The following is a 19,448-nucleotide window of genomic DNA, read 5'->3' as shown; positions in this document are numbered from 1 at the left end:
GAGGACATGGTAACAGCTCAGAATTCCTGTCTTCTGAAGTCGTTGCAAAAATGTCTGCCATATATTTTGATTCTGGCTGCCAAACTTATTAACACAGCATGTAATAGGAATTTCTTTTGGAATTTGACTGCTCACAACTTTTATATATGCGAACAAAAGCATTGTCAGACAGGTTTTTCTGAGGGGAAGGTGCTCAGAGATCCTGTGTGCTTGGTGATGGGTATTCTTAGCAGGGACTTCTGTTCTCTTACATTATTACACCTTTCATTCTCAGTCACATTTTAAAGCTTAATCTTTTCATATCCTGCTGTGAATTATTTGTACTTCTGGGAGGTACTTAGGATTGTTGGAATTACAGATTTCATTCTAAAATTCTTCCTGGGCTTAAAATGCTTTATTTTATTGTTTCCAGCATGCCTTCTAAATCCAAGGATTATTGGTATGTCCTTTTAGAAAATTATGTCAATATTACTTAAGTTTTGTTCCTGTATCAATTGGGTTTCATCACTTTATTGGCTATGAGGAGTTTAGTAATATACCCAGATGGAGTCTTGGTACAATTCTGGCTTTACCATCATTCTGAAACTTTGTACTTCTTTGGAGATCTGAGAACTTTCTGATGGATTTTGCAAATATCTTTTTTACATGATGAAGTTATGGAGTTGCTGCTAGCAAGAGACAGTATTTGGATATGGATGATATTTGTTTAGTATGTCAAACTGAATTTGAAAAGTTAATTCTTCTCATCTTCAGCTTGTGTTTTGTGAAGAGTGCTTTATCTTACGGTTTAACAGAGAGAAAACTATGTCTGTTGCACAGTCAGAACTGTGTTTCAGACCTAAAAACAGAAGGCAAGATGGAGCTATTTCATCACACCTTCAACTGTATGAGTCCTATAAACCATTAGGACCACATATCACTCACTTTATTTGATTGTAATTACTATATTGGTGAAGGCATTAGAATGGATTTGCATTGTTAGAAGTTAAGAAAAATGTTTCCATCAAAATTTTTTGAATATTAAAATAAGATTTGTATGTAGTCCAGTTTTTTAGAAGATTAAATGAGTGAAATAACCATAGGTTAAAAAATATAAAGTTCAACCTAATGTGTATGTTAGCAACTTTTATTCTACCCTAATTGTTTGATAGATGATTGAAGTGTTATATGGTAAATGTATATTCTTGTTATGCTCTCCAAACAGCAGTCAGATAGTAAGAACTAGCAGTTCTAGAGGCACTCAGGTATTCTTTCCTGACATTGTTTTCAGAATAAATAATATTTTCCACAATATTTTAAGATGCGTCTTATCTGAAAGTAGAATTTTCTCTAGCTTTGACTTCTTTATTTCCAATTTTCACAAATTGCTGAAATTTGCATAAAATTCATATTCTTAAATGAAAGTTTTAATTGCTATATTTTATGTGTAATAAACATTTTCTAAGTGAAGACTAATTTACTGACATGACATATTTTAATATTGTATTATTCTCTGTAGAATGATTAGCCATTGAGAATAAATAATTTAAATTTTAAAAACATCTTTAAAGGCTTCCCATTGCACTTTGGATAAAATCTAAACTTCTTTTGGTTTCCTACAAAGATGATGTGATTTTTCCTTTGCTTATTGGTCCAGCTTCATCTTAGGACATTCTCTCCTTTGTTCACGCACATCACCCTTCTTGCAGTTTGTCAAAGGCTCTAAACTTCTACCTTAGAGCTTTTGTATTTTTTGTTTCCTGACCTGGAATGCTCTCCCTCTTTTCCCACCTTGCCTGTCTATCTTCAGTTTATCCCTCAGTTTCAGTTTAAATATCATTTCAGAAATATCATTTCTTCCCTGCTTCTCCCTCTCTCCATTATAAATTAAGTCTTCTCTGTTATTGTCTCTTTTTTAAATGCTTTTTTAATGCAATTTTATTGAGATATATTCACATACCATACAATCATCCAAAGTGTACAGTCAGTTGTTCATAGTATCATCACATCATGTAGTTGTGCATTCATCACCATAATCAATTTTTTGAACATTTTCATTACTCCAAAAAATAAGATTAAGAATAAGAATAAAAATAAAGGTGATAAAGAACATCCAAAGCATCTCATACTTCTTTTACCCCCTTATTACTCATATACTTTTTGTCCCCCTTTTTCTGCTCATTTGTCAATACATTGGATAAAGGGAGTGTGAGCCACAAGGATTTGACAATCACACAGTCACACCGTATAAGTTATATGATCATCTTCAAGAATCAAGGATACTGGATTGCAGTTTAACAGTTTCAGGTATTTCCTTCTACCTATTCTAGTACACTAAAAACTAAAAAGGGATATCTATATAATGTATAAGAATAACCTCCAGAATGACCTCTGTACTCCATTTGAGATCTCTCAGCCACTGAAACTTTATTTTTTCCGTTTCTCTTCTCCCTTTTGGTCAGGAAGTTTTTCTCAGTGCCATGATGTCAAGTCCAGGCTCATCCCCAGGAGTCATGTGCCACATTGCTAGGGAGATTTACACCCCTAGGAGTCATGTCCCATATAGAGGGGAGGGCAGTGAGTTTACCAGCCAAGTGGGCTTAGAGAGAGAGGCCATATCTGAGCAACAAAAGCGGTTCTCTGGGGGTGACTCTTAGGCACCATTGTAAGTAGGCTTAGCCTCTCCTTTGCAGTAACAAGCTTCATAAGGGCAAGCCTCAAGATCGAGTACTTGGCCTAATAACATTGGTAGTTCCCAGTGCTTGGGAGAATATCAGGAATTCCCCAGGTGGGGAAGTTTAATGTTTCCAGATTTTTCTCCAGACCCTCAAGGGGGCTTTGCAAATTCATTTTTATTCTCTGCCCAAATTACTCTGGGATGTATCGGGGATTCATGCTAACCTGTACAAACCAATCAGATCTCACCCTTTATTCAAGGTTCCATGTAATTATGGTGTTTGAATAAATTGACCATACAAGTTAAATTATTTAGCATGCTACAGAAAGTAAGATTTTGCACCAAATAAACATCTCTTCCTTTGGTCTCACACAGAAGTTGAGGCTTTAAAACATAGTCAATATCATTCTTTTCCCTTTAGTCTGGTTTACCTTAGTTCTAATCGAGTCCATTTCGTTCATATCTCTAATTGAAGTTTGATGTCTTTTTCAACTTTTTAAACATTTTCAGTATGGGGTAATGCTGACATTCATAGCTGCCAAACTCTATCTCTGAGTCTCAGGTATGACACAGATACCTGAGGTTACAGGGACTGAGCAGCTCAGTATCTCAGAGTTTAGAGATAACCATTACAACTCATGAATAGATGTGACTGCTATAAGAGCTTACAATCTAGGAACCTTAACTATAAGCCTTCCCCTGATAACCTGTGCTCTCAGATTCAATTCTCAGAGTTTACACATGATAGTCAGTCCATATGAGTGAGGCATTATAGTGTTTGTCTTTTAGATTCTGGCTTATTCCACTCAACATACTGTTCTGAAGGTCTGTTCACCTAGGTGCCTACCTCACAACTTCATTTCTTCTTGCTGCCGCTTGGTATTCCATTGTACGTATACACCACAGTTCACCATTCTGTTTATCAGTCGATGTACCCTTAGGTCACCTCCATCCATTGTGAATCATGAATATGGCTGCCATTAACCTCAATGTGCAATGTCTACTCATGTCTATGTTCTCAGTTCTTCCAAGTATATACCCAAAAATGGGGTTACAGGACCATATGGCAACCCCATATTTAGCTTCCTGTGGAACCACCAGACTGCCCTCCAGCTGGGCTGTGCCATTCTACTTCCCTACCAACAGGAAATAGGTAAATTCCTCCATTCATATTTTCTCCAGCACTTGTATCCCTCTGTTTATATTTTTAACAGTTTTATTCACACACCATACAATCCACCCTAAGTAAACAATCAATGATTCCCAGTATTATCATACAATTATGCATTCACCACCACAACATATAGGAGGACATTTCCATCTCTTCCCCAAGAAAGAGGAAAAAGGAGAAAAAAAGTGAAGAATAAAAATACAAAAGATAGAAGAAAAATAAAAATAAAATATAACAAAAAGGTCAGACATCATCACCACCAACAAGAATCGCATGTCACTCTCTTATATCCCCCACTTATAGACATTTAGCTTTGGTATATTGATTTTGTTACAGTTAATGGAAGCTTCTTACAGTGTTACCGTGAACTATAGACTTTAGTTTGCATTGATTGTATTTTTTTCCCCTATACCATCCAATTTTCAACACCTTGCAATGTTGAAATTCATTTGTTCTCCCTCATTTAAAAACATTCTTATATTTGTACATTTAATCACCATCTTTGTCCACTTTAGGTTTTGCTAAGTTATACAATCCCAGTCTTTATCTTCTGTCCTTCTTTCTTGTATCATACATGCCTTTACCCTTCCTCTTTCAACCATATTCACACTCATCTTTGTTCAGAGTACTTAAAATATTTATATTACCATCACACAGTATTATGCTATCCATTTCACTTCTGGATCTGTACAATCAATCCTGTTTAACCTTCTGTACTCTTTCAGCATCAAATGTCCAATCTCTAACCTCTTTCTATCTCCTGATAACCTGTGTTCTCAAATCTCAAATTTTGCTCATCAATGTTAGTTCACATTAGTGAGAGCATACAGTATCTGTCCTTTTGTTTCTGACTAATTTTACTCAACTTAATGTCTACTATCTACCCTTTTGTCTTTTGTATTTTATTTGTCTTATCTCATTTTATTTTTATTTTTTCCTCTCTCTCTCTTTTTGCCATTACTGATAGTCTTCATTTTTACATTCTTCTCCAAACTTCTCTCTCCTTCTTTTCCTATCTGCCTGTAGTGCTTCCTTTAGTATTTCTTGTAGAGTAGGTCCCTTGTTCACAAACTCTCTCTGTGTTTGTTTGTCTGAGAATGTTTTAAACTCTTCCTCATTTTTGAAAGACAGTTTTGCCAGATATAGAATTCTTGGTTCGCAGTTTTTCTCTTTCAATATCTTAAATATATCATGCCATTGCCTTCTCACCTTAATGGTTTCTAATGAGAAATCTCTACGTAGTCTTATTGACCTTCCTTTGTATGATTATGGATCACTTTTCTCTTGCTGCTTTCAGAATTCTCTCTTTGTCTTTGATATTTGATAATATGATTATTGAGTGTCTTGGCATAGGTCTGTTTGGATCTATTCTGTTTGGGGTACACTGCCCTTCTTAGATCTGTAATTTTGTATCCCTCAAAAGAGGTGGAAAATTTTCAGGGATTATTTCCTCCATTATTCTTTCTGCCCCTTTTTCCTTTTCTTCTCCTTTTGGGACACCTTTGACGTGTATATGCATGTCTTCATGTTGTCATTCAGTTCCCTGAGACTTTGCTCCTATTTTTTCTATTCTTTTCCCTATCTGTTCTTTTGTGTGTAGGATTTCAGCTATCCTGTCCTCCATTTCATGAATCTTTTCTTCTTGCCTCTTCAAATCTCCTGTTATATGTCTCCATTGTGTTTTTCATCTTTTCTGTTGTGCCTCTCATTCCCATAAGTTCTGCCAGTTGTTTTCAAGCTTTCGAGTTCTTCCTTATGTTTGCCTAGTATGTTCTCTATATCCTTCATCTCTTTTGTCATGTCTTCCCTCAACTCATTGATTTGATTTTTAAATTGATTTAGGAGATTTGTCCGATTAATAATTAGTTGTTTCAATTCCTGTATCTCAGTTGAAGTGTAAGTTTATTCCTTTGACTGGGCTATGTCTTCATTTTTCCTAGTGTGATTTGTTAGTTTTTGTTGTCTAGATATCTGGTTTCCTTATTACCCCAATCAAATTTTCCCAGACCAGAGGGATTCAGATCTCAGGAGGAGGCTGTATTCAGTATCAGGTTTCCCTGATCGTGAGACCCAGCAGATTGTCAGACTTTCCTGTGAGGCCTCTAGACTCTGTGCTTTTCCTATCCTGTCCAGGAGGTGGTGCTTATCAGCCTGCAGCTCCCCACTGGTGTAAAGAGGTACAGTGTGTTTAATTCTCAGTGTACCCTGTCCTGGCCAGGGACCAAGAGTGTCAGAAGCCAGGCTTAGGCTGTTTCTGTTTTTTTTATCCCCCCCAGGCCCTGGGGTCTGAGTTCTCTGAGGGAGGGCCACCACTTGAGCTGGGCCCACCCCCTTTTTACCCCCCCTTTCTTAGGGAAGATAAGCCCTTTAGGGAATTGTCTCTTATACTTGAGTTTTTCCTTTGACTCTCTGAGTATCTTAACTCTACCCTTGCCTGGGTCAGTGCTGACAGCTGACACTGACTGAGGCATTCTCTAAAGACCTACACAGAATTAGAGAAAAAAAAAAAAAGGAGAAAAACAAGTTCCCTTTTCAGAGCCAGTCCCCCTCCCTGTAGTTCATCAGGCAGAAACTGGAGTTGGTACTCGGGTCTGTGTGCCCCTTTTCTTGGACACAGCCCTTTTCCAGTATTCTAAGCTCAGCAGACTCCCAAATCCTCTGTTTGTTTGTTTATTTATTTATTTTCCCACCAGCCCCGCCTCCTCTCTGCCAGGATGAACCTCTGGGTTTCTTTGCTGCTTGCTCTGGGTTTATCTGTGCTTGTAGCATGTATTCAGTAGTTCAAATTTGTTAATTAAAGCCATAGTTGGAGCTTGGTTGAGCTACATTCCCTTGTTTTTGGCGGGGACTGCTTCTTTTTTCCCACAGTGAAGTTTTGCAACTCAGCCTACTGTGCTGGTAGGGGAGGGGCACCAGCTTTGCAGTTTGGGGAGCTTGACTTACAGTTCTATGCTGTGATCTCAGCCATTCCACCCATTCCTGACTGGTTTACGATGTTGTCTGGTCACGGATATCCCCCTATCAGTTGTTCTAGACTATTTTCTAATTGTTCCTGGCTATTTACTAGTTGCTCTAAGGGACTAACTAAATTCCACACCTCCCTATGCTGCCATCTTGCCTCCTCTTATTATGCTTTTATTTTCCCAGTTTATAATTGTATATATACGTACATATATATAGGTGTGTGCATGCGTATGTATTTAGTATCTGTCCCATCAGTGGACTATAAGTTCTCTGAGGGGAGAGGTCTTAGCCACTTTATTTGTCATTTTATATCTAGAACCTTCTGCAGTGCAGAACACAGTGTAGATAGACACTGAATAAATTTTTGTTGAATGGAAGAAGAAATGAATGAATGAATATGAGATTCTGTGAAATCTAGTAAAAGCTTGTTTCTAAAATCTTTACTATTTGATGCCTCTTTGTGTTTTTAGAGTTTTCAATCCATGTGTCATAAATATTTCTATTTGTGATCTTTGGGGAAGGAATAAGTAGCAATAATAATTATTAATATACTTAGTATACTGAGTAAACTAGTGTTTTTTAATACATTTTGCTCTATTTTACTAGGATAATATCTTTTCAAGGGATATGTATTATTGTCTATGTTTGCACCGTGAGAAAAATAGGTTATAAGGGAATATTTTTTTTAAAAAATCTATTCTATTAGGTCCCAGGAATAGGGACTCTATTCAAAAGAAAAGAAAAGAAATGTCAAAATCTTATAATCTGTAATTTTGTATATTTATCATAATTTTTTCTTTCTTTTTTTAAGATGATGCAAAATTGAGGGGTCTTGCAGCCCCTAGTAACCTTTCTATGAATCAGACTCTTGAAGGTCATAGTGGTAAGTCATCCTATTTTTTAAAAAAATTGCTATAGTAGTAATATCTTTAGGCATTTAGAAATTAATACAGAAATGTCAAATTTTAATTGGTACTATTAAGAGTAATCATATCTATTGAACTATAATTAATATAGCTTAGATTTACTCAACTTTTACCTGATTAAACAGTATTTCAATAAATCTGAAAAAAAGTGGCTGTTATAAATATATTCAAAGATAATGTTATCTGTCTGTGGTTATATAATTCTTTTCTAGAATTTGTGCTATAATTCTAGATTAAGGGGGATTAAAATGACATAACATTGGAACACATTGTATGATCCTGGATTGAGAGAAACAAAGAGCTGCGAAGGACATGAAAATTGATGAAATGTGACTATGGATTGTGGGTTAGAAAAAGTTGTATCAATCTTAAATTCCTAATTTGTGACATGGTTATGAAAGAGAATGTCCTTATTCTTAGAAAATACACACTAATGTATTTATAGATAAAGTTGAAAGAAATCAATTGTTCCTATAACCCAGAGGTTTAAAATGTATGTTCTGGTTTGCTAATGCTGCCAGGATGTGAAACAACAGAAATGGATTGGCTTTTATAAAAGGGGGTTTATTTGGTTACACAGTTACAGTCTTAAGGCCATAAAGTGTCCAAGGTAACACATCAGCAATCGAGTACCTTCACTGGAGGATGGCCAATGGTGTCCGGAAAACTTCTGTGAGCTGGGAAGGCAAGTGGCTGGCGTCTGCTCCAAGTTCTGGTTTCAAAATGGCTTTTTCCCAGTACGTTCCTCTCTAGCATGCCTTGGTGTTTATTTATATAAAGATATAAATTTGAAATTAACTGCAGTTTTTTTTGTCTCTAAATTGTTTCTTCATTTTCTAGGTTCTGTTCAAGTTGTAACATGGAATGAACAATATCAGAAGTTGACTACCAGTGATCAAAATGGGCTTATCATTGTGTGGATGTTATATAAAGGTATATTAAGAGAACTTAGTCTTTCAGAAATTGGAATTTGGATTACACTGTTCTCTTTGACTTTATTTCCTTTCCTTTGCTTCTCTTGACCTTATTTCCTTTATTTCCTTTTCTCTTGACTTTATTTCCTTTGACCCTACATTAAGAAAGTGAATTAGATGACTGTGGGCTATCTCCAAATGAGCTTAGACTCGTAGCAGAGAATAGTTTCTGGTTGAGGTAGCTCCTTTTTTTCAGGTCTCCCAAAATAATTAATTCCTATATGGTTGGTGACTGGAGTTAGCTCAGTAGGTAAAAACGTATTTATTAAGTAGTAAAAGCAAGAATTCATTTCCTTTATCGGGTCGGTTGACTTCCATCTCTTTCTTGGCTACAGATTTTACCTTAGTTCTTATTACTGGCTCACAATTTGTTCCTTTTTATCAGTGTGTGTGTCTGTGTGTGTATGTATGAGAGAGAGAGAGAAGTGGGGGGAGATAGAGATAGATATGGCGTGCACACCAGAGAAGGATTAACTTAGATGCATCACTAGTACCAGAAAAACAACACTTAATACTTGTTCTCCTGAGGCTTGTAGCCATCATCATCAAATAGGAAGGGTATCTCAGTTCGTGTGTGTTCATTTGAAAAGGTTCAAGGTGTATCATTTAAAAATTCATAATTAAAAATTATGCTGTAGTGCTTGGATAGTTAAATTTATTTTTAAAAAAGTTTGTGTGTGTGTGTGTGCGTGCCTGTGAGAGTGTAGGGAGTACAGGGTGAAGCACAGGAGTTCGGAGCAAACTTGTCTTTTACCAAAGTAGACATTCTCTAGGCCTCAGTCCTGGTAACACCCTGCTCTGACTTCGTTTTTCCCTTACATGATTATTTGCTTGACTGCAGGCCACAGTTCTCTATACCAGAATGTAGCTTTTAAAAAAACAAAAACAAAAATCAAAAACCCTTGCTATTTGCCTCAAATTCAGTTATACTGTGAGAAAGTCTCATCTTATTCAAACCCTGTGTTCATCAAGAATATTTTTATCTATCAACAGTGATGAGATAGTGCTGATGTGATATGAACTGTTTAATAATTTTTTTTAAGTAGGCTTAGAGTTTTACCTAAAATGCTTACATTTATATGCTTATAGTTAATTGCTGGGAAGTTGATGCATACATATGCAGTTATTGCAGTTATTCTGGTTTTTCTGGGTTATTATCTGAGAAAAGTTAGTCTTTGAACAAAGGCAGTTGTTTTGGTCATAAAAAGCAAATGTAGTTTTGTTTTATAATTTGCTGAAAGAAAGGCAGGAAGGAAAAAGATAGGCATTTGTTGTGTTTTCTGTGACAGTCTTTCAAGCAGCTATTGGTCAAGATTTAATTTGTTTTTCAGTTTATGTTGGATTTGAAGGTTTTATAGTTTGTCTCAGGCTGTAGAAAACTTTATAATTATTTATCCCACAGTATATTTTATGGAATGTTTTCAGCTCTTAAGTACCACTTAATAGATTTGAAAGCTTTGGCTTGTAATTTTTATTTGTGAAAACAGGCTCATGGTATGAGGAGATGATCAACAACAGGAATAAATCAGTGGTTCGCAGCATGAGCTGGAATGCTGACGGGCAGAAGATCTGCATCGTGTATGAAGACGGGGCAGTGATTGTTGGCTCTGTGGATGGTAATGCAGCCCTTGGATGAAAAGCTAAGATAGAGATTTAGCCGTTTTTTGTTTTTTTTTTTTTTCTGTCTTTAGAGATGTGCATTGTCATACGTTAGCGTTCTGATAAAAAAATAAAAAGAGAAAATGGTCAATACCCAATTTGATGACATTCAAGAATCACCTTTTGGTTCTAACCATTTGCTTTATAGTATAGTCATGAAAAAATATCTATAATTTTTTTATTTCCTATAGTGATACTGAGAAAAGTGAATTAATTTTTCAGGATTATTTTAATTATGTCCACCTAATGATGTAATTAATTTTTTGAGTGTATAAAGATTTAGATGTAGATTTTGGTTTCAAAAAGAACAATGAGTTCTAATAATCTGTGATCAAGTTTTTAATAGAGCTGAGCATGTCATTGTTAGTTGGGTTTTGGGTGGCTTTGAAACCTGTGTCTTTCAAATCTGGTGCATAGATCCAACTGGGTATTTTGAGAGTCTATGCCTTTTTTAAACTCTGTGTATAGAGAAATAGTTTGTTTTAAAATAATTTTCATTTGTGTATGCGCATGGATGTGTAACTTCACATATTCAAGAGATATTTATGAGCACCTACAATGCTATAGTTCTAGATACTGAGGCTACAGCAGTGAACAATATTCCAGACCTAGATCAGGAGAGGTAGATAAGTAACCAAGCAGTTACAATACCACATGATAAGTGCTAAGACAGGAAAAATACAGGAACGTGTACAAGAAGTACCTAACGCAGACTTGTGGGGATCAAGGAAAGCTTCTTGGAGGAAAGGATGTCTATGCTGGGACATTAGCCACAAGGAAGGTTGGGGTAGAATGTTTCAGGCCTAAGAATAACCTGTGAGGAAGTGTAGATGAGTTGAACATAGATAATTTGGAGTATGGAAAGTATTGAAAATACTTAGATAGTTTGGAGTGTTGAAAGTATTGTTTGGAGTGTTGAAAAAAGTTGAGTGTCAGTAGAGAATAATACTAATGGGGAAAGACTGGTATGTGATAAAATTAGAGACAAACGGAGGCCAGATCATGTGGATCGTATGTTATATGAAAGAGCTTGGAGTTACCTCTTAGAGCACCAGTAAGCAGATGAAGGGTTTTAAGAATGGAAGCAATGTGATCAAATTTGTTCTTCATGTGTGTGTGTGTGTGTGTGTGTGTGTATATATATATATATATATATGTATACACAAATCTTAGGCTACAATATGGAGAATGGAGAAAAGAAAGAAAGATAGGGGGGCAAGTATACCAGTCAGGAACTTGCAGTGGTAATTCAAATGAGAGATGAGGATGGATGGAAGCCTGAACCAGAAAGGTGGCAATGGGGATGAAAGTAAATAGATGGATTCTACAGTACTGAGGAGATATAGTACATAAGGTCTTATTGATTGGATTGTCAGTGAGAGGATGGAGGAGTTTTGGGTGAATTCATGGATGGTGGTGCCTTTCTCTGAAATGGGGATGTAGGACAGACTGGTTTTGAGGGAAGATTTCAATTTTGGCCATGTTGATTTGGTCATGCCATAGAACATCCAAGTAAATATGTCCAGATGCTAGTCAGATAAGTAAGTCAGAAATATCTAGCCGGAAGGCATAATTTTAGAATGATCAGCATATGAATGGTCATTGAAAACATTGGAATAGATGGAAAAATCCAAGGACCATCTGTGGAGTAAGAAAAAAGCAATGTTTAGAGGATGGGCAGTATAAGAGAATTCCATAACATATACTGAAAATTAGAATTTGTGGAGATAAAGGAGTAATGGACTGATGTCAAGAAGGAAGGTGTGATCAAAAGAAGAATAAAGAAGCATCCTTGGAGTTAGCGGCAGACCATTACTGACTTAGATGAAAGCATTTTCAGTGGAGTTGTGGGGAAGAAGTCAGATTGGGTGGATTGAAGGTTGAGTGGGATGTAAAGAAGGGGAGATGGTGTAGATAACTCTTTCAAGAAGTTTAGTTGGGAAAGGAATTGTACAGATATAGAGGTAGCTAGAGGGGTATTTAGGGTTGAGGGAAGTAGTTTTTGTTTTGCTTTATTTTGTTGTTTTTTATTTGTTTTTAGTTGAGGTGGTGGTTTTGAACAGAAATAGACCTGCATATGTTTAAATGCTGATTAAAAAGGAAGGGCCAGGAGGGAAGTGTTTCAAGAGAAAGAGAAAGGGAATGATCAATAGAGTGGGCTCTTTGCAAAGCTGGGAAGGGATCAGATCCAGAGAATTTGTGGAGGGATTAGCCTGAGATGGGGGAGTGGCACTTCTTTTGTATTAGGAGGCAAAGAAGAAAAGGTAAGTAGATTCAGTTATGTTCTGAATGTTTGAAGATGGGAGTGAAGGATTTCTTTTTTTGGTGCTTTCATGGTCTTCTTAAGCAGAAGATGGCTCATCTGCTGATTGGAAGGGAGGTCCTGGGGTTAGAGTTTAGAAGAGAGGGGAGAAACTTTGAAATAGCTGCTATTTCAAATGTCTAGCAGGGGTTTGGCACTTAGTGGGTACTCAATACATATTTATGGACTGACTAAGTTGAATGCATGAATGATGTGAAGAATGTGAGAGCTATTCAGAGAAATAGATTTTGACAGCAGTTGATGGAGTGTCAGGACCTTGAACTTTTAATTAAATAATTATGTTTTCTGTTTTGTTTTAGGGAATCGTATTTGGGGAAAAGATCTGAAAGGCATACAGCTATGCCATGTAGCATGGTCCGCAGATAGTAAAATCTTACTTTTTGGAATGGCGAATGGGGAAATACACATTTATGATAATCAAGGGAATTTTATAGTAAGTTTTATTTGTACGATTTTATGTGATGATTTTCTACATCAATATATACATGTGCAGAATTATTTATTATGATGGTGTGTGATTAAGAAAGTCTTTAATTCGGAATTTTTCTTCTAATGGTCTAAAATTTTTTTTCTCACAGAAAACTTCTTAGTTGCTTCAAGGTAAACTAAGGCAACATGTTAGAGTACAACTTTTAGTTCTGATTTTCTGGTATCTGGAAAGGAAATGATTATCAGTGTATTGAAGCAGCAGGATAATGAGTAAGATGAAGCACAGTTTAGTTTTTATAGTGTCTTCTGAAACCTGAAGCCACAGCTTACAGGTAGATACCAAAGATATTTTTGTAGCAAGCTACGAAATGTTGTTTTCTAAAAGAATGGGAGACTTAAACAGTAAGGGGGAAGAATTAAGACCTGTAATGAAGGCAAAATAAGATAGGCTCAGGTAGCATGATTCAAGAAAATTTCTGGCTTTGCAAGATTTCACTGTGATGGATCTCTGATCTTATTGATGTTTTAGCAAGCTTTGTTTTTAGCTAGGGTTAGGACATGATAACAATCCACTCATTGGTGGATGTAATAATAGCTAACTTTTGTATGATACAAAGCTATATCCAGGTACTTTCCTATACCTCTTCTCATTAGAGTCTCATCAAAACTCCCAGTTTTTTTTTTTTTTTTTTTTTTAATTCTCATTTTGCAAATAGGGAAAACTGAGACTCAGGTGAAATGATTTGTCCAGGGTCTGTAAGCCACTAAGTGATAAAGCTGGCATTTGAAACCAGATTTTAAAATTCTATTTTCAGTGTTCTTTCTATAATACTCTATTCATAGTGATCATTTTAAGATGTAGAATACCAACCTAACTGCTTTCATTTAGATGAAAATGAAGCTGAATTGTTTGGTGAATGTCACTGGGGCCCTCAGTATTGCTGGAATACATTGGTACCACGGCACAGAGGGCTACGTGGAGCCCGACTGCCCTTGCCTTGCGATTTGTTTTGACAATGGCAGATGCCAAATAATGAGACACGAGAATGACCAGAGTAAGTAATTTCTCTTTTTCTTTTTCTTTTTAATGTGGAGAATTAAAAAAATTAAGAATTGTTCCTACGATTATAAAAGTTCTCTCAGCTAAGTATTCACCGGCAATTCCCTAATGTTTTCTCTTTGACCAGATCCTGTTTTAATTGACACTGGCATGTATGTAGTGAGTATCCAGTGGAACCACATTGGCAGCGTGTTGGCTGTGGCAGGCTCCCAGAAGGCGGTCACTCAGGACAAGGATGTGAATACTGTGCAGTTTTATACTCCATTTGGGGAGGTAAAATCTTTAATGATTTTAGCTTATTTCTTTCCATTCAAATGTGCACTATATAAAGCAGGGAAAAAAAGAGTGGAGGAAAAGGTGTAAACTTGTTACATTTTTCTTGTGGTGACATTTTGAGTAAAAATGATGAGATAGGTGTATGTGTTTGAATAACATCTTCATATTACAAGGTTTCACAATTGTATTTTATCACAGAATTTATTTTATAATCTGTATATTTGGAAAATCAGATCTCTGGCATAAGAAATCACCATGGATAGTTATTTAGGATAGGTTCTTTGTGTTCTGAATATGTACTTCTTTTCACAGCCTGCTTTTGAGTAGTATTTAGTATAATTTAGTAGTTTTGGATTATTTTTTCTGATTTTTTTAATGCTATTTTAAATATGCTTTGATATTAAACATATATATCTGTCTGTCCCTCCCTCCAAACTTGTAATAGTTTAAATTTTTTGTAATCAATTATTTTAGTAATACCTGTCCTAATAATTAATATTTGGTGTTGCTATGTTAAAATGTGTTGTTTTTGTTAATGCATATATTATGCTTCTCAATGGTATTTTTTAATAAATTTAATTTTTAAAGAGGATGTTTTTCTTGAAGTGCATTAGAAAATATATCAAGGAGGAGAATTAATAAATTTAGAATATGAGACCTTATTAATGACTAAACCTAATGTATTTTTACCTATTTTATTTTCTGACCCTAGACTATATTCATACTTTTGAAATATCCTGTTGGTTTTTATAAATTCACCATAGACTACAATAATAGATACTTTTGGCTGTACAAAATCCTTCACTAAGCTGTTTTATTGTTACGTTGTTTACTTCCCCTATTGGAACATAATTTCTGTAAGGGTAAGAAATGATGTCGTCTGATGCTTCTGAATCAGTATCTCAAAGATACCCAGTAGAACATGCAGTAGAGAGTAGATGCTTTCTATACATTGTCAACCAACAGTATTTTTGGTAGATTTAAATGCTGTAGAAAAGCAAGAGCATCGTTCTCAAGGTTCTTAAATAATTAAAAATCAGATTTTTAGTTATTTCTATGCATATAGCCTTCTCCTTAATTCATGTTCATATTGATTGTTTTTGTTGCTCACCATTGGCTTATTTATCATTATGTTTTATCTGTTTATTTTAATTTGTTCATCCTTCCTGAAATAGGAAAACTTGGGTTCTAAGGTCCATTTGCTTTACCTTGTGAAACAGTGTGTTAAGTGTTACTATATACTGAAAACAATAAGAGGTTTTTGGTACAGCTGTAACTAAAAGTATCTAGCCCAGTTCCTCAGGCATAATAGTCACTTATTGTGTTTTGAATGAGTGGACATGTGGGGAATTTATTTTTGAATCTCTGCTATTAGTAAGATAGGGAAGATAACTTGTATTATCTAGGTTATCTAAGTTATCTAAGTTATCTAAGATAAACTTGTATTTAGATAAGGAAGTTATCTAAAGATTTAACTTAAGGAAAACTTCAGGGAAGAATTTACATTTGATTCTGAGTGGTATGGTCTTCTGGTTTCTGCCCTTCTGGTCTTAGCATGGTAGGGGATCATAGAGCATGGGATTTGCAGCTGGGGTGACCTGGCTTTGAATACCACTACCACCGCCTAGTTTGATCTTTAGAGAAGTTATTTAACTGCTGAGGCTCAATTTCCTTATTTTCTGAAATAAAGATCATCTGTCATGGTGCTGTCGTAAAGATGGAATGAGGTAACAGTGAGAAAGTGCCTCCCACAGTGTTTGACGCCTCACAAAATCTTACCAAAGCCAGTTTCCTTTCCGCCACCTCCTGGCTAGGCTGCACAGTTAGGAGGTGGTCCTGTTCTCCCACTGTGGATGGGTCGTAACAAGAGTGTAGTTATCAGCTTGCTTGCTCCCCTTTGGCTCCATGTTGGCAGAAAGACACATAGATAGGAACTCTCTAGGTTAGAACTTTTTTTTTTTTTCCCCGGGGTTTCCTGGCAAAATGGAATATAATACATTAAATTTGACTTTAGAGCATATCGGCTAAGAACAAGGGATACTGGTATAAATTATTGAAATTCCTGGGATTATACTGCTCTGTCAAATAAGAGATAAAGATTAAAATTGTTCGTCTTTTTATGGCCACATTAAAAATTCTTTATATTCGTTCATTCATTAATTCAGTCATGAAATGTACTATGTTAGTATATGAAGAAATTAATTTGAATGCATGATACATTTATTTACTTAGATATTTATTGAATACCTGTTTACCAAGTAATCTACTAAGGGATAGGGAAATTGATGTGAATATGACAATGTCAGTGCCCTCAAGGAGCTCCCTGTCTAAATTCTCTGGAATCATAGACGGAGGGAAGACAGCAGGACTCACTGAGGAAGCAATATTTCAGTTGTATCTTGAAGGAAGAATAGGCGTGTTCCAGGAGGATAGGAATAGTAGGGATAGAGGAGGTGTGGGGGAAAGGAGATGAGGACACCAGGCAGAAGGAATGTTTTATGGGATCAAAGGTATGGCGGTGCAGTGGTTCCCTCCTCAGTGACTACGCTGTGATTATGGCTACATAGTAGTGTATTAAGCCAAAGGATGTAGTTTAGGGCCAGATGGAAAGGCATTGTATGTCACACTAAAGAATGTGATGGTGGGGAGCTATTGGATTTAAAAAAATTATTAAATGTTTCTTCAGGCAGGTGGGGTATGGTCAGATTTGTGATCTAGAGAGGGAATTATAGCAGAGAGTGGAGATCAAATTCGGTGGTAGAGGGTGGGAATGAGGGACGAGATGGAAGGTCAGAATTGCAGTTAGGTGGCTATGAGGAGAGGTCAGTCAAGAAATGAGAAGAGAAAGGAGTAAAAGCAATAGGAATTGGTGATTGGCTGATTGTGGTGGATGAAAGAGAGAGGAAAGACTTCAAGATTTGGTTTACTAAAACAATAATTCACTGATTCCAAGAAGCCCTATTTTTTAAAATGAAACATAAAGATTTCATTATGTCTAAAATTGGGATACATCTATAGTCAAAGTTGTCGTATTTTAATTAGCAATGCATTTTTTTCTTTCCTTAGTTGTACATAAAAGTGAAGATGCATATTTCAATCTATGACATCTTAGAGTTGATGAAATTTGGTATTGAATTCTTTGGATGTAGTTTGTAAATTTCTATCATATACCTGCTTTTCATGATAAAAATTAGAGGAAAATGATTTCTAAGTGAGTAGTAACCTTTCACAAAATAATGAGAGTTATAAAACAAGTGATTTGTGATAATTTGTATTTGAGTTAATTGTGATACTTTAGGTTAAATATAATTATTTTTTCAGCATCTAGGTACTTTAAAAGTTCCTGGAAAGCAGATGTCTGCACTGTCTTGGGAAGGAGGTGGCCTGAAAATTGCACTAGCTGTTGATTCCTTTATATATTTTGCGAATATTCGCCCTGACTATAAGGTGAGTACTAAGAGCTGTTGTAAAAATAAAAGTACTTTTTAATAAATAATTCTGTTGTAGCTCAAAGTATAGCTGTTTCTTGCATGTCTTCATAGCTGTTTTGTTGTGGAAACTAGCAGAAAGGAGGCTTTTTAGTATGAAGACCTTGAAACTAGTAAACTCTTCTAGAATACTCTATATAATTAGTAAAATTACTCCATCAGTCAAATCTTAGTAGGAAACAGAGGCACACGCAAAGGAGTAGTCGAAGAGAGACAGATGCAGGGCTTTTTTGCAGAGGTGTGGGCAGAGTGAAGGGGACCAGCGAGGGATGATAAAGCCAGCACCCAGCACTAGCAGCCTTGGGATACTATCACCAGCCCCAGGTCTGACGGGGCAGGAGGAGGGGGTATTGTTACTGGAACCCACAAGAGCCGTGGCCATGTGAGAGGGGCTGGCATCCCTGCAGGAGCACAGCCGCTGCCAACTGGCTTGGCAGAGAGGGATTGGGGGAATAATATGCCAGCATCTCTCCTCCCAACTTCTCATCTCCTGCTGGTGCCTTCTGTTGGCCAAACTCCACTGGAAGCGAGAAGACAAGGTCACCCAGGTGATGGGGTTCATGGTGGTCAACCTCCAGGCCACAGATCTGGTCGGGAAGGGCAGAGAATGGGTCAGGAGGGGCAAGTGAGAATAAGCAGCACAATAACCAACTAGTATATTATCTTAAATTTAATATTTGATCTAAAACAAATTGTGATCTGGTAAATGAAGACTATTTGGTATGAAAAAACTTACGTATTTAATTGTTAAAAGGCAGAGCACCTTGGAGAGAAGGCAGAAAAATTACATGTTGAGCTTGGACCATCACACAGTGCCAGAAAGCAAGGAAGTGCTCAAAAACACAAAACAACAAAACAAAATAAAGCAAAAGGTTGGGGGCATGTCAAAGGGGCACAAGAGCCAACCTGGAAGAGCTCCCAGTGGCCACAGCTGGAACAATTTAAACAACAAAATAAATGGCAGAGCATTGTATTATAGCCCTAAGTGTAAAATAAATATCTATGTCCATACTGATATGAATAAATCATTAAGTAAAGAAATGGGGGAGAAGAAACAAATCTTCCTTAAGGAAGTATTCTAAATAATTTACTTAGACACTATCCCACTAGCAGGAGTTGCTTAATCCCTTCTCTACTTGAGTCTGGGCTGTGCTTAGCGAGTCGCTTCCAAAGAACAGAGTATGGAAATGGGAAAACAAAGAAGGCAACTTGCTTTGGCCAGGTGATCAAGGCACTGTCGTAAGTGGTAGGCCATGTTAATAACATATAGCCCTATGACACAAGGAGAAGAGGACGTCACTTCTGTAGCGTTCTTCCCACAAACCCACACCTCAGTCTAACCATCATGTCTGAGAAAAACATCAGACAAACCCAAATTGAGGGACATTCTACAAAATACTTGACCAGTACTCCTTAAAATGTCCAGGCTGTGAGAAACAAGGGAAGACTGAGTGTCCATCACAGTGAAGAGGAGACAAGGAGACTAAGCATACTGTATCCTGATGGGATTCTGGAATGGAGG

The 19,448-nt window shown here is 36.4% G+C and overlaps 1 protein-coding gene across 2 annotated transcripts in view; it reads left to right on the top strand.

The window, feature by feature from the left end:
- Positions 1-19,448, top strand: part of WDR35 (WD repeat domain 35) — a 71,567-nt gene that overhangs the window by 4,352 nt on the left and 47,767 nt on the right. For both annotated transcript variants that reach the window (XM_037812907.1, XM_037812906.1), the window contains exons 3-9: positions 7,603-7,674; positions 8,558-8,650; positions 10,179-10,307; positions 12,973-13,106; positions 13,992-14,157; positions 14,290-14,435; positions 17,760-17,885. In XM_037812907.1, the coding sequence (XP_037668835.1) occupies positions 7,603-7,674; positions 8,558-8,650; positions 10,179-10,307; positions 12,973-13,106; positions 13,992-14,157; positions 14,290-14,435; positions 17,760-17,885 (866 nt within the window). The remainder of the gene's footprint in view (positions 1-7,602; positions 7,675-8,557; positions 8,651-10,178; positions 10,308-12,972; positions 13,107-13,991; positions 14,158-14,289; positions 14,436-17,759; positions 17,886-19,448) is intronic.

Source organism: Choloepus didactylus, chromosome 20 (assembly GCF_015220235.1).
Source record: "Choloepus didactylus isolate mChoDid1 chromosome 20, mChoDid1.pri, whole genome shotgun sequence".
Lineage (NCBI taxonomy): Eukaryota > Metazoa > Chordata > Mammalia > Pilosa > Megalonychidae > Choloepus > Choloepus didactylus.
This window is presented reverse-complemented; position numbering and strand designations above follow the sequence as displayed.